The sequence below is a fragment of the Eptesicus fuscus genome, chromosome 3, assembly GCF_027574615.1.
Source record: "Eptesicus fuscus isolate TK198812 chromosome 3, DD_ASM_mEF_20220401, whole genome shotgun sequence".
NCBI classification, from domain to species: Eukaryota; Metazoa; Chordata; class Mammalia; order Chiroptera; family Vespertilionidae; genus Eptesicus; species Eptesicus fuscus.
Genome location: NC_072475.1, coordinates 20579099 through 20594954, shown reverse-complemented (window position 1 = coordinate 20594954; position 15856 = coordinate 20579099). Strand labels below are relative to the sequence as shown.

The window sequence follows — 15856 nt, the reverse complement described above, 5'->3', positions numbered from 1 at the left end:
GCTGTAGAAGAAATCCCAGAGATGGAGTGAGGGACTTTGGAATGGGTTGTCACGTATTTTGTGAATTCTCTTTAAACTGTATAAAAAGATTTGCCATGTTCCTGGCTCTCTCTGTGACATCTCACTTTTGTCCTGTTGTGAACTCCACATCCCCATCTGATCCTTTCCGTAGGAGGTGTTCATAGTACTGAAGAGGTAGCTGCTGATTGAATCAAAGAGGCCAAGCTTAAAGAGGAGGGTAAAGTTTATGTCTACAAAAATAATGATTTTCTGGGTACTTTTTGGACGATAAGGAAGAAACATTAGATATTGATCTATTTTTACTTCTGTATTTTTCTACTTCAGACACCTTTTATGTTTAATGCATCAAGCAGTTTAGAGGGTGAGTCAGGAAATGTGTATGTCAAATGTCTCTGGGCTCACAGTAAATCCTTTAGAGAAGTTTTAAGAAAACATTAAAGCTCTCTTTTTATGACATTTGATTTAAAGAACTTATCAAGTCAGAAGTGAGTGGAGAAGGTGTTGGGCCTGCTGTATGTAGAACATTGCTACTGGGCCTTGCTTCTTGCGGGGTTCTGTAAGTACTCGTGGTGGGAGAACCAAGGATCTTAGTATTATTTCAGGAACATTCTCTCTCTTTATTTTTTACTGAATTGATAATAAAGACATTAAAGCCTCCCTAGCATTTTCTTTGACTTTTTATGCCAATGCAAGATTCAAGTGATTTTTAATTTTTATTTATTTATTTATTTAAAAATATATTCTTATTGATTTCAGAGAGGAAGGGAGAGGGAGAGAGAGGTAGAAACATCAATGATGAGAGAGAATCATTGATTGGCTGCCTCCTGCATGCCCTCTACTGGGGATTGGGCCTGCAACCAGAATCGAACCCAGGACTCTTCAGTCCACAGGCCAATGCTCTATCCACTGAGCCAAACCAGCTAGGGCTCAACTGACTTTCAAAAAAAAAATCGTTTAATGTATGGATAACTTCTTTTGAAGTCTTTGATGCTATGGTTTAAACTTCAGAGTTTTACTATTCTTAATTTTTTAGGCATATAGAAGGAAGTCTTGAAAAGTGTTTCATCTCTATATCCAGGGTTAGATATTTTGAAACAAAGTTATGGAAGAAACATTGACCATTAGACCTAATTTCTTAGGATCCAAAAACTCTACGACCAGGAGCCTCAAACACTCAAATTGATATTCTATGGACCAATCTATCTCTACCTTTAAAATGACAGAAGTAATGGCAATCAGCCTCACAAAGAAACTGTGTATGATTAAATATTAGTCAAAGTTTTTGCTCATAAAAACTTTGACTTTCAAATCTATGTTTAAAATCATATAACAGCTGCCTGTGCTTCACAAAATCTAGTATTTCAAAATGCCATTGATTCCTTGTCAGTTTTTGTTCAGTTGCAATTGTGTACATGTAGAATGACGAAGAGCATGTAAATGAATTGGTTTTTCATGATATATTCCCAACAGTTTTATGGTTTTATGACAAATTCATTAAATCAAAAGAAAGATACATGGTGAAAGATTCTTGCTTAATAATTGCTAGAAACAAATAATTTGAACTACAAATCCGTGCAGATGGATTTTTCAGATTTCTGTGGAAGGAAGGCAGGGAGGTACCAATGATGCTGATGGCTGTAAGAGCACTAAGCTAACTATGCAGAATCAGCAGAGCTTCTGTCATAAGTAAAATTTATACATGATTGAAAAGCAGCTCAGAAAGTGATGAAAGACTGGTGTTTTTGTTATGTGTTAAGTGTATCTTCTCTCTTTTGTTTATGATAGCTTGGGCATATGATAGCTTTTTCATTCGTTTCTTCAAAAGATCAGCTTTTGGTTTAATTGTTCACCTTTGTTCTATCCATTTGTTTTCTATGTCATTGCTTTCTGCTTTTGCTTATAATTTATTTATATTTTCTTTAGCTTAAATTTTTTTCTAGATTTTTAAGTTGAATTATTAACTTCTCTATTTTTGATTTACTTTGCTTTCGAATAAATTGAAAACTGCAAGTTTCCTCTACTGCTTTAACTTCATCACACAAATCTTAATATATGGTGCATATTTTAATATGTGGTTCACTTCTGTATGTTTTAGTTTCTATTTAGATGGGTATTATGTTGTTCCGAGACACAGTTTTTTTAAAAACTTTCTTTGTTGATTTATAAATTTATGGTTCTGAGAGAAATTAGTTTTTAAAATAAGCTTGATTCTTTTTAATTTGTGATGTTGCTTGTGGTCTAATAGATAGCCAATTTTAAAACTGATCCATGTGTGCTAGAAAAGAATGTTTACCATTTGTAAAATGTGCACTCTCTTTTTTATAGTAAATATTTACCAGCACTGAATTTCCTGTTTCAAATTCTCACCCTGACTTGATTTTAATATGCCTCTTTCAGGAAGCTGATACAGATGAGAATCAGGGAACTTTGACATTTGAAGAGTTCTGTGTTTTTTACAAAATGATGTCATTGAGACGAGACCTTTATTTGTTGCTCTTGAGCTACAGTGACAAGAAAGATCACTTAACTGTGGAAGAACTGGCTCAGTTTTTGAAGGTGGAACAAAAGGTATTATTAGACTACTGAGTTGAATGTTTACTTAAAAATATTTTTGAAAGATGCATTGTTTTTTTCTTGGAGTTGGATGTAGATATAGTTTAAATTTAGGGTAGAAGTAGAAACATCACAATTCCAAAAAAAATCTTACTATGAGTTATTTAAAACGTGTTTCAGCAGCTTTTTAAAGAGGGAGTGATAAATTGAACACATATAATTTTTTACCTTAAAGATGTTGAGCATAGATATGTATATTTTTACACAAAGTAACCAATGGTAACTTACACATTTCATTTTAGATACAATAGTAATTTTCTTTATAATAACAATATAGCTAAGTATTTATTAACTATGACATAATTCCTAACTAGCAATGTAATAACTCATTGATAATTCTGATGGGAAATTGGCATTTGACCATATGAGAAGGCTAAGTAAATTAAGTGCTGGTTAGCAAAGGGAATTCCTAAATATATTTAAATAAGATCTTTTAATATTGTGTCAGCTGAATTGTGGCCAAGTCTTGTTCTATTGCTTTTTTTTTATATATATACTAGCTTTCCCGTTGCAGGAAAATTCCTGCAATGGGATTTCCTGTTGCACTCTACCCCGCCTCCGTTCCTCCCTTGCCGCCCGCCTCGCCTTCTCCTCTGGCCCTCCCGCATTTCCCTTTGCCCCAGGCCCCGCCTCTGCTCCGCCTTTATCACCCGCCTCACCTTCTCCTCCGGCCCGCCCGCATTTCCCTTTGCTCCGCCATTGTCGCCCGCCTCCGCCCCGCCCCGCCCTTGCCGCCCACCTCACCTTCTCCTCCGGCCCGCCTGCTTTTCCCTCCGCCCCCGGCCCCGCCTCCGCCCCGCCCTTGCCGCCCGCCTCGCCTTCTCCAGCCCGCCCGCGTTTCCCTTCGGCCCCGGCCCCGCCTCCGCCCCGCCCTTGCCGCCGGCCCCGCCTTCTCCTCCAGACCGCCCGTGTTTCCCTTCGGCCCCGGCCCCGCCTCTGCCCCGCCCTTGCCGCCGGCCCCGCCTTCTACTCCAGACCGCCCGTGTTTCCCTTCGGCCCCGGCCCCGCCTCCGCCCCGCCCTTGCCGCCGGCCCCGCCTTCTCCTCCAGCCGGCCTTCGTTTCCCTTCGCCCACGGCCCTGACTTCGCTCCTCCCTTCTCCTCCCCCCGCCCCCCTGGCTTGCTTGCTTCTTCGAAGCTTTACTCCCCTTTGCAGCTCTTGGCTTCTTTCGACACTGTCTTGATATGCAAATCAGCCGCCATCTTTGTTGGGGCAATTTGCATACTCGTCCTGATTGGTTGGTGGGCGTGGCTTGGCTGGTGGGCGTGGCTTAGGTGTAGCGAGGGTGCGGTCAATTTGCATATTTGTCTATTATTAGATTAGATTACCTTAAACTCTGTTTCTCACTAAAGTAGAAAAATGGTTTTTTTTTGTTTTTCCCAGGTTTATTGAGGTTTATTTGATGAATAAAAATATTAAAGGTGTACAATATGAGGTTTTGATATATGTATACATTGTGAAATGATGACCACAATGCTAATTAACATACTAGTATTCAACACCTCATATAGCTATGATTTTGTGTGTCTGTGTGTGTGTAGCAAAAATACTTAAGATCAGCTCTCTTAGCAAATTTCAAGTATATAATACAGTATTATTAGCTACTAGCTTTCCCGTTGCAGGAAAAATCCTGCAATAGGATTTCCTGCTGCACTCTACCCCGCCTCCGTTCCTCCCTTGTTGCCCGCCCCACCTTCTCCTCCAGCCCGCCTGCATTTCCCTTCGCCCCCGGCCCCGCCTCCACCACGCCCTTGTCACCCGCCCCGCCTTCTCCTCCAGCCCCCCTGCTTTTCCATTCGCCCCCGGCCCCGCCTCCACCCCGCCCTTGTCACCCGCCCCGCCTTCTCCTCCAGCCCCCCTGCTTTTCCATTCGCCCCTGGCCCCGCCTCCGCTCCGCCCTTGTCACCCGCCCCGCCTTCTCCTCCAGCCCGCCCGCGTTTCCCTTCGCCCCCGGCCCTGCCTCCGCTCCGCCATTGTCGCCTGCCCCGTCTTCTCCTCCAGCCCGCCTGCGTTTCCGTTAGCCCCCGTCCCTGACTTCGCTCCTCCCTTCTCCTCCCCCCTCCCCCCCCTGGCTTGCTTGCTTCTTCGACGCTTTACTCCCTTCTGCAGCTCTTGGCTTCTTTCCACGCTGTCTTGATATGCAAATTAGCCACCATCTTTGTTGGGGTAATTTGCATACTCGTCCTGATTGGTTGGTGGGCGTGGCTTGGCTGGTGGGCGTGGCTTGGCTGGTGGGCGTGGCTTGGCTGGTGAGCGTGGCTTAGGTGTAGCGAAGGTGCGGTCAATTTGCATATTTGTTTATTATTAGATTAGATAGTCACCATGTTGTCCATAAGGTCTCCAGAACTTATTCATTCCCCATAATTGAACCTTCGTACCCTTTGATCAACATTGTCCTCCTACACTCCCAACCCCCCCAGTCCTGGCAACCAACATTCTACTCTCTACTTCTATAATTTTGACTTTTTTACATTTCATATATAAATGAGATTAGTGCTTATCTTTCTGTGTCTCACATTTCACTTAGCATCATTCCTCTAGGTTTTAAACATGTCACAAATGGCAGGAATGGTTTAATCAATGGAACCTCTATAAAAAGAAACCCTAAACTAGTGGGGTCGGTGGAAGCAGGTTGGAGAGTTTCCCACTTGGTGAACACACAGAAATGCTTAGCAGCAAGCAGTCTCCAACATATCCCCCCTCTGTGCCCTATGCATTCTTCCATTTGGCTGCTCCTGAGTGATACACTTTATAATAAACCAGTAATAGTAAGTGAAGCACTTTTCTGAATTCTGTGAGTCATTCTAGCGAATTATGGAAACAAAGTCATGGGAAACGACAAAGACTTTCCCTTTGATTCCTTTGATTAAACTTTAGGCAGCTTCTTGTGAGCGCTTTTTTTTTAACCAGGCCCTGTCCCTGCACCTTGTCCCCCAAAACTCAGCTGAAACAAGAATCCTGTTAAATCAGTTTAACCAGAACCATCTGATCACCCTCCACATCTGAAAAATTCCTGATCCTCGCTCTCCCCAAGTTGTTATTTGGCCTGCCTCCAGCAAGAACTTGATTTGGTCAATTCAGCCAGGATCCCTCTTATCCCTGATGTTTCCTCTACCAAACCCCACCCTGCTCCTTGGTTACAAATGCCCACGGGTCCATCCTGTATTTGGAATTGAACCAGTTGTATACTGAGTTTTCCCTTATTGCAGTACATGGTGATTAAAATCTGTTTTTACTGCTTTAACTACTGGTTTTTCTTTGACAGAACCCCCAAATGGTAGTAGGGTAGGTAGAAAAGGGGATAACATGACACCTCATTTGTGGCTGGTGTCTGACATGGGAGCAGTCTATGGACTAAGCTCTTAACCTGTGGAGTCTAATGGTAACTCTCCATAGTTAGTGCGCCCAGTTAATGTCAGACAATCGGAGAGTTGGTTGGTGTAGGAAAAAAGACACTAGACCTGGTAATATTTTACTTTGCTCCATTACCACAATCTCATACATTTTAGGAATAACAGATTCAGATTTTGTAAATTTTGTTGTTGCTTTCTTAAGGATGAAACCAGATAGTATTAGCAAAACATTTTATCTAAATCAGTTATTTTAATTAGTTTGGTAATTTGGCAAAGGCAAAGATGCCCTATTAATGTTAGCTATAAGACAGGTAGAAAATGGGAACAGATTGATAAATCTCAGAGGGAAGGTGCGAGCGGGAAGAGATTAACCAAAGAATTTATATGCATATATGCATAACCCATGGACACAGATAATAGTGTGGTAAAGGCCTGGGGTCGGGGGAGGGGTGGGCTAAAAGGGGCCAATGGGGGAAAATAGGGTACATTGTCTTACTTTCAATAATAAAGATTAAAAAAAAAAAAAGAAATTGGGAAAGAGGGAAGTTTAAAAAAAACACACTAAGATAATATGGCCTTTCTACATTTCTACTTCTCTGTTTCCTGCAATTATAACTATTCTCCATTCTCATCTGAAGAGCACTTCATAGCATAGCAGAATGATCATTAGACCAGGAGCCTACAAGGCCTACATTCCACGCCCTGTAAACTTTATTGGTGGGAAACTCTAAGGCAGATCATTCAATATGGTTTCTGAGCCTGGTTTCTTGATCTGCACAAGGGGGAGCTGACATCTACCTTCCCTATCTCACAATGTCAAATTGAAGACTGATTGGAACGATGACTGTGAAAACCCTTTGACAGATATTCACAAGCACAGCAATGTGAGAAATTAAAATTAAAATCTTTAAAGCTACTGACTTTCATTTCAGTTGGGTTAGTGCAGTGGTCGGCAAACTGCGGCTCCCGAGCCACACGCGGCTCTTTGGCCCCTTGAGTGTGGCTCTTCCACAAAATACCACGGCCTGGGCAAGTCTATTTTGAAGAAGTGGCGTTAGAAGAAGTTTAAGTTTAAAAAATTTGGCTTTCAAAAGAAATTTCAATCGTTGTACTGTTGATATTTGGCTCTGTTGACTAATGAGTTTGCCGACCACTGGGTTAGTGGAATTAACCTAGTCCATTCGAATAGCAGTAGTGGATGTCACTTGCTAATGGGCCTGTGTGTCTTCTCTTGGTTTGGTTATAGTGACATTCAACCAGTGAATTTTATTTGGGGAAAATAGAAGCCAGTGTTCTGTGACATCTGTCCCTGGCAGATGACTACCTGTATCCAGTTTAATTTTCTAAATTAGCTAGAAGCTGCATATGGGCATAACCTAAAAAAAAAAAGATACATCAAGAGGCATAAACCATAAAGGAAAATATTAATGTCCTGAAACTTTAAATTTATATGTGGTCCAATATATCAAATATCATAAAATGAATATTAAGTACAAACTGGGAAAATATTTCTAATATATAAAAGAGAGAAAAAGTGAATTTCTGTAATATGGATCTAAATCTGAAGCAAGAGAGACATTAATTCAGAATTTTGTGGGGTTTTGAGTTTTAAAACAGGATTTTCACAATGAAACAAATCTGAGCCAATTTGATCCATATGGCAGTATGTCATTCATTCGTTTCTGGTGGCATAAGATTGGTGTAGACACCACAGTATTAAATTTGTACAGGTTTACTCCGTTGGAAATGAAATCTACTGCTGGCCACATATGCCATCAAGGATTATGTGAAATCATTCGCCCATGGGTCAGATTTTTATTTTACTGAGGCTCCCTGAAAATTGAATTTATGTCTTTGACAGGTCTTAGTGCTGTTTGATTAGGACTTTCATCCTTAAAATGTGCATGTATCAAGGGAAATTTTTACTCTTTTATATCCTTGAAGAAGCGCTAGTTAAGCAATAAGCTACCTGGCTGAGGTTTTTCTTGCATCTACAGATAAAAATCACGGACATCTACCAGTCTGTGGTTTCAAAGTACTAGAGCTGTTTGAGTTTATTCATTTCATTCTCCGCCTCCCCTCCCCCGTGTTTGCCAAAACATAACCAACCTGTCTCTCCAGAGTTCGGTTTCTTGGCACTGGGGGTGCATGTGTTTTGTGTTCAATCCTTTTGAGATTTTTTGTTCAGGAGTGATCATTTGATTGAATTCTCCCATCCTCCTTGACAATGGTTTTTAGCAAGCTGCTGCCCTCTTTTTATCTTTTTTCCTAAGGACTAAGAGGAGAGGAAGGGAAGGCAGAAATGCTGAAGCACCCTTATAGTTTGCAAAACCTCCTAGCTAGTAATTAAGAGCAAAGGCTAACTGCATGGGTAAGACAAAAGCAGATTTCTTTTCCTGCAGTGCTTTCATCTGAAATATGCATGGGGATGGTTAATTCCAGGGGCATTTTCAGGGCTTTCTGATCCCGTGCTAGAGGGTCCTCCTCGTCTGTAACTTTGTTTATCTGACATAAACCTGTACATCATGTTTTTGTGATTGTTCTACCTGTTGCTCCTTTTTCTTCTTTGTTCTGAGAGAGAATAAGTTTCTGTTGTTTTAAGCCACCAAGTTTGTGGCAGTTTGTTACAGCAACCCTAGGAAATGAACACACCAATCCACGAAAGCAAAACCTAAAGATATTTACATCAAAAGTCTCTTAATAAAATAGTCCGGCCAGAGAATGCCAGTGAAGCCCACGAGTCAGCAAGCTCTATTCATGAATATAGAGCGTCCAACTACTTTTTATTGCAGTAGTTTAAATATGTTTTTATTTTTTTAAATATATGTTTATTGATTTCAGAGAGGAAGAGAGAGGGAGAGAGAGAGAGAAAAACATCAATGACGAGAGAGAATCACCGATCAGCCGCCTCAGCCCGCAACCCGGGCATGTGCCCTTCAGTCTGCTGGCCAGCGCTCTATCCACTGAGCCAAACTGGCCAGGGCTAAATATGTCTTTAAATAGCCAATTTAAAAAATGGATTTTAAATAGCCAAGGCTTATGACATATTTGAGGAAATTCTCTTCTATAAAGTGAAGAGACCAAGGCAAGCAAATAGAATCAAGAAACTTGGAGGACATTTTTAAAATGGACAAAAGAATCAGAGGAAGAAAAGAGCAATAAATGGTTTAGAACATAAAGTTGAGAACATTGCCTATAAAGAAATGGAGAATAGAGAGGAAAGAGAAGGAAATTAGTAGATTTATCCAGTAGATATATCACTTTCTGAATAACAGGAATTACAAAAAAAGATAAGAAATAAAAGGGAGGAAATTATCAAGTAAATAGTACAAAAAACGATTAGCACCAAAAGATAGTAATCTCTAGATAGGCGGGGCTCGCTGAGTGCCAAATAATGAATATATAAAGATTTACGCAGAGGCAAATCATAGCAAAATTTTGCAGTGCCAAGGATAAAATAAACATTTGTGATAGGAGATGAATTGCAGCAATTAAATCAGAAAAAAGTATTCTATAAGAAAAGAAACAATCATATAACACACCCAGTGTTCAACATTTGCATAGACAAACCAGTTTACACAGTGAATAGAAATTTAATAAAAATTAAGATATAATCATATTGGGAAGATGGGCAGAGGGAGAAAGCCAGTTTTGCTGGTCAAAAGAGCTAAGTTTTTACCTAACACATAAAAGGTTAATAGATAATGTGTAAAGTATATAAAACAGAAAATAGCATCATTTACATAACTACTAAGAGTATATTAGGAATATGAAGACTCATTCCACAAGAAAAGCTAGGAATGTTGGCATTTTTAACTCTGCAATGTGCTTTTGGGTATGGGTGTGTGTGTCTGCTTTTAGTCTAAGTATCTTTGTTTTGACTTTTTAAATTAAGGATGTTGTTATACTTTAAAATATCTATACATAGATATTGAATTCTTTGTTTAAAGTATTACATATAGTATTACATATGTCTCCTTTCTCTCTCATTGATCTCTCCCTGGCCACTCCCACCCCCCAGCACATGACCTTACCCCCCTAGTGTCTGTGTCCATTGGTTATGCTTATACGCATGCATAGAAGTCCTTTGGTTGATCTCCCCTGCCTTTCCTCTGAGTTTTGATGGTCTGTTCGTTGCTTCTCTGTCTCTGAATCTATTTTTGTTCATCAGTTTATGTTGTTCATTAAAAAATATTTTTATTGATTTCAAAGAGGTCACTGGAAAAGCTTTGCTAGAAAACTTGCAAAGAGTCTGGGAATATGATATTTTTTGCTAGCACATTTTGCTTTGAGTCTTGAACTAGTAACATGTTCTTGCTCATCTGCAGTTAGCTCCATTCCAAATAATTGCAATATAAACTCAGTCTTTTTACTTTGTGAGAGGTTATTTATCTTTTGGACTGCATGTGATGAATCTACTTAGTGTGCAGCAGACAAATTAATGATGCTCAAAGCCTGCCTTAGTCAATAGAGTTCCTTGCATATAGCATGGCTTCATTTATTTATGGTATTTTCAAATGGTTTCTGGTAATGTAGGCCTCTGAATAAAGTAAGAATTATAAATTTTATGCAAAGGATGAATTATCCATTATGCAGCTAGTTTTGGGGGAAAGAAGTATTCTGTGTCCTTCAAATAGGCAAAAAAAAAAAAAAAAGCCACATACCAGAACATTTTCCCCCATGAAAAAAAATTAAATGCTATTAAATAGACTGTTTAGAAAAATTAGATTTTGCTAAATCACAAGGACTGAACCTAAGAGATAATATAATTTCTGAGAAGTATCACTGAAATATGAAATACTGGCTCACAAGATTAGCTTCCTCTATCACTATTCATTTTAAATATCACTGTTAAACTATGGGCCTCAATGGATTTTTGATCAAATATCACATCCTTTGTTTGCTACTTAATTAAAGAAATTATTCCTGAAGAGTTTACTTTTCCCAGTGACACTAAGTATGTAATGTTCATGCAGCAACCTTGAGGCCAAATCAGTAATATATCATGTCCTGCCTTTTGGTGCCTCCCATTAATATTCTTACAAATATTAATTCATTTAATCCTTACCTTATAAGGAAACCACAGATAAAGTAAGTGACTCATTCAAGATCATACCGTCAATGACAAGCAGTCCAGCTCCAGAGCTTTCTGTTACACTAGCCTAGCCATCTCACCCAGCTTTTTGTTTATATTTTTCTCTTGCTAACCTTTGTGTTCTTAAATCAACATGACAGGCTGCTCTCATGATTCAATGGAAGGATATATACAGATAATGCACAGGTAGATTTACCTACAACACTCTGTTTTGGTAAAGAATCATTTTCTTTCAACATAAATTTATGATTAGCGAACTTCAGTGTCTGCTTTTGCACATAGCTACTAGCTTACAGTGAGTGGATTTTTGGCAATGGATTTGCATTGATTATTAATTCTATTTAATTCATTTTATTGCTTCATAGAGCACATTTTTCCAGTAGTGGAAGGGTTGTTTTCACTGATTAAATGTGAAAGATGGCAAGTGGCTGTACATTAGTAACTACAAACACTACAAACACTGTTCATTAACCCACTTTGCACTATGCTTTTTTAGTGTAGAGGAACACGTATCATGAAATTTCAGGTACTCGACTAATGTTCTGTTTTGTTTAGATGAATAATGTGACAACAGACTATTGCCTTGACATCATAAGAAAATTTGAAGTTTCAGAAGAAAATAAGGCGAAAAACGTTCTTGGCATAGAAGGTAAAATAACAAAAATTCTTAATTCTTATTTTTCAATTTAGTTCACTAAGTTAAATTCTTGCAAAAATTTTAGGAAAAGAAATCAGAGAGATCTCTGGAATTACTGATGATTCCAATACCTATTTTCCTACGAAGCAGATGCCATCATATTGCCATTTCTCTTACTTCTGCAATGACAATTTACATGTTTTACTCCTCTCAAGTCAATTTGAAGCCACTATGTATGAAGATACTAAGAAATATTTGGACTTTTTTCAAATAGCTAATTTTGGGGAATAGCCTCAACCTGATAATTTTATGAAGGGAAATTAGGCCCTAAAATAAGTAATCTAGGAAACTAGGGACTTGAAAGTAAACATGTTTCTTACAAAATGTTGACAATGAGCCAGTTTTACCCAGTTGGTAGCAGTGGAGAGGTTTGTTGGAACCACAAATCTCTTTAATACAACCATCTCATTTTATCATCGAGAAAAGTGAAGCTCAAAGAAGTTAAGTAATTTGCCAACAGATAGATACTCAGAATCTAGATCCAAGGATCTTATATATAAATAGTATGATATGAATGTAGCTACTAGCTACATGCGTGTCTAAGTTGTGTGTATGTAATGAAATCAATTTCAGGCTTCTACTAAAGAAGAGAATCTTGCAGACAGAACAGATATCTTAGTGAAAGACCACTGGGCCATTTGCTGCCCTGAAGAGCATGCAAAGCCATGATTCATCTCACCATTTTTATTGTTGGCCTAGTCCCCTTGCTCCCAGGCTGTGTGGACAAGGGGGTTTTGGTGCCATGTACTTACTTCCTGAGGTTGAGGGTAATTAAAATGAAGAGGAATAATTTAAAATTTACATGATCAAAAACCATTTAAAGACAGCCAGAAAAAAATAAACTAATTTGGACATTTGCTAAGAAGTGAATCTTTTCCTTGGTGTGGCCCTAGAAGATGGATTAAACATGACTTCTAAGTTTTGGCCATAAAGAAAGGCATGAAGAAATTCTCCAGAGTCTCAGAGGATATTTACAGATAGAGTTTTACCATATGATTCTTGAAGCCTTGAAACAATTTACCCTAATAACCATTCCACTTAAGTACTTGTGAGTCATTCACATATTTATTCATATATTAATGAATGCCTCTTCTACTTAGACATTATGTTTTGAAAAACTGTAGAAAAACTGATAGGGTTTTCTACATAACCTTTAAGCATTATTTCAGAGTTATTAAATGTGCTGGCAATTAACAGCATCTTTGTAAGCCAATTTCATAGTCAAATAATCACACCCTAAATTTGGCCGTGCCTATTTTTCAAATTTACTTAATAACCTATCAAATTATTAGTACAGCATTCTACTGCTTAGTATAAATAATGCTTTAACATCGTGTCAGTCACCAATTAGGTCACAAAACATAATCTCAGCTTTAGCTCAGTAGTTACTGAATGGCTTTGTAGGAAACCTACTCAATCAAAATTTTTAAAAAGTCTGTTTTTCTGTAGGTTATATTTAAACTGCTACTCCCAAAGTCATATTTAAGTTTTTGGCATTACTTGACCCAACAAATCTTCTCATTGCTCCAGTGTTCCCTGCCAAGGCCGTCCTGAGGGTAATCATGAAGATAATCACTATGAATATACTTTGATCTCTCTTGTTTCTGTTACAATCAATCAAGTACTAGTACATATGCTTTAAAGCTATAGTTCTCCACTCTCTCTTCCAAAGGCTTCACCAGCTTCATGCGAAGTCCTGCTTGTGACATATTTAACCCATTGCACCATGAAGTGTACCAGGACATGGATCAGCCCCTGTGTAACTACTACATCGCATCCTCTCACAACACGTACCTGACTGGAGACCAGCTCCTTTCTCAGTCCAAGGTGGACATGTACGCTCGGGTGCTACAAGAGGGCTGTCGCTGTGTGGAAGGTATGTTCTTTGCCTGAGCTCTGGTTTGTGTTGGTGAACACGTTGGTCCGTCAAGTCTACTATAAATAATGGAGACCTAAAAAATGTATGCACATTAATGAGAATCATTTTCCTGCTATTGTACTATAAAGTCTTTCTTAACTCATAATCTTCTCTGGCTTCTCCCTCCTGTGAGTCAGGAGGGAGAGAGATCAGTACTTGCAGTTGAGAAATAACACCTTTGGTTGCTGAAAAATTGTACTAACAATGAAAATTTTTCTAGAAAGGTATTTTTTATTCAATAGTGGGGAAAATAGTTCAAGATTACTATTTGTTTTCAGGATACTTCATGGTCTATCAATCAACCAACATTTTTTTGATTTATAGTGGGTTCCTGGGGGTGAGTACACAGATGTAAGACATGGTTTCTATCTCCAAGGAGTGTAGTCTAGTAGAAGGGTGGAAGTTAAAAGCAATAGTACAGTATGAGAATTCTAGCAGTTGAATCATATACATAGTAGAAAAGTATGACAAATCATGTAGGCTGAGAAGATAGACTTGGGTTAGTCATAAAGGGTTATGAGTGCTATAGAGAGGAATTTCAACTTCAGCTTTTGGTATCTAGGGTCCAATAGAGAGTTTTAACACTTATAGTAATATAATTAGGCTTGAAGTTTAGAAAGATTGCTTGGGCAACAGTGTAGGAGGAAACTTTTTTTAGGATGTGTATTTGTGGGGGGGGGGGACATGAAGTTAGAGCAAATAGAATGATGGGAAGGCTATTGCAAAGATTCAAAGGAAGGGTTATAAAACCTTGGACTTGAGAAAGACTATTATATGGATATTAAAAAAATAAACTTAACAGGACCAGGTGAGAGAAGTAAAGGATATAAGGAATGAAAGGGAGAACTAGAATGAATCGATAGCACTAACCCATAGCTAAACTAGGTTAGTGTCAGCATTTTTCTGCATTAGAGAAGGACTTGATTATATAGGGCTGGGAAGATTTTGAGATATGAAAGAGGGTAAAATGTGGATAGAGGTTTGTTTTTAGATGGAATAAAGGGACAAGAGGTTTTTAAAAAGGGTTCATGTCTGAATTTCTCTCTTTCCTCAAGGAACTAGGAGAGAGAATCATCTACTAAGTATAAAATGGGTGGAGGTTGGCTTGGGGGCTTAGGAAGATCAGAAAACTTGCAAAAGTCATCAGGTAATGGGTAAGGAGTTGGCAAGATCTGTTGGGAAAGCCCCAACTAATTTCAAAAATAGTCTTTTAAAAAATTATTTTTTGTGATACAAAAATCAGCATGCTTGTACTCCTTCCACCCTCTCCCCAGCAGATTAAATACAGGAGCAGTGAGGACAGAATTATAGATTAAATCAAGCTTCTGGATTTCTAGGTCTGATGAAATGTCTTCAAGGTGTTGGTAAGAGCTCTTTTAAGTAATTGACAGTAAGTCCATGGGTCTAAGAAAGGAAGTGAAGTGAATAAAGGGCTACAAAATGAGGTTACGAGACTAGAAGACTCAAAGAGAAATATGGAGAAAGTTGTCATCACACAAAAAAAACAAGAACAGAGAGTTATGATCACCAGGTAGGATTTTGGATGCAGTTAAAAGTGAGGCCAACCATATCCAGGGCATGCCAGGGGCGAGCATGAATGGAGTAAAGCCAGAGATTGTTGACATTGAGGAGGTCAAAGCTAAGAAATTGAGTAGATTGCGCACATGGATGTTTAACTCACAAATGATGCTGACTGGGAGATTAAAAGTTAAAATATTAAAAGATGAAAAGTTAGAGATTAAAAACTGTAAGCCCAGATATCTATAATAATAAAAGCATAATATGCTAATTAGACTGAACAGCAGAATGACCATCCGGATGACCTTCCGGATGAAGCCGGGGCTGAGAGGGCTGAGCCCCTTGCACGAATTTCGTGCACCAGGCCTCTAGTAGAAGAATAATTGTTTAAATGTAGCAATAAAGTCCTAGAGAATGCATCCTGGTTCTTTGATTTATACAAAAAAGAATCTGTGGAGAAAGGAAGTAGTGTCCTTCTAGGTAAGCTAGTTATTAACTGAGATAAGGAGATTGAAGGAAAATTCCAAAAAGAGCCTGATAATAATAGGGAGTTTGTTTTGGTGGAATGGAGATCTCATGGATCAGAGGGAAACTGCTTTTTGATGGGGATACACTGGGAGTCAACATGGGCAGCAGGTTGT

General features: G+C 38.8%; 1 protein-coding gene across 3 annotated transcripts in view; it reads left to right on the top strand.

The window, feature by feature from the left end:
* PLCH1 (phospholipase C eta 1) overlaps positions 1-15856 on the top strand; it is a 156200-nt gene that overhangs the window by 90043 nt on the left and 50301 nt on the right. For all 3 annotated transcript variants that reach the window (XM_028146487.2, XM_008142214.3, XM_054710964.1), the window contains exons 5-7: positions 2419-2589; positions 11638-11731; positions 13452-13655. In XM_028146487.2, the coding sequence (XP_028002288.2) occupies positions 2419-2589; positions 11638-11731; positions 13452-13655 (469 nt within the window). The remainder of the gene's footprint in view (positions 1-2418; positions 2590-11637; positions 11732-13451; positions 13656-15856) is intronic.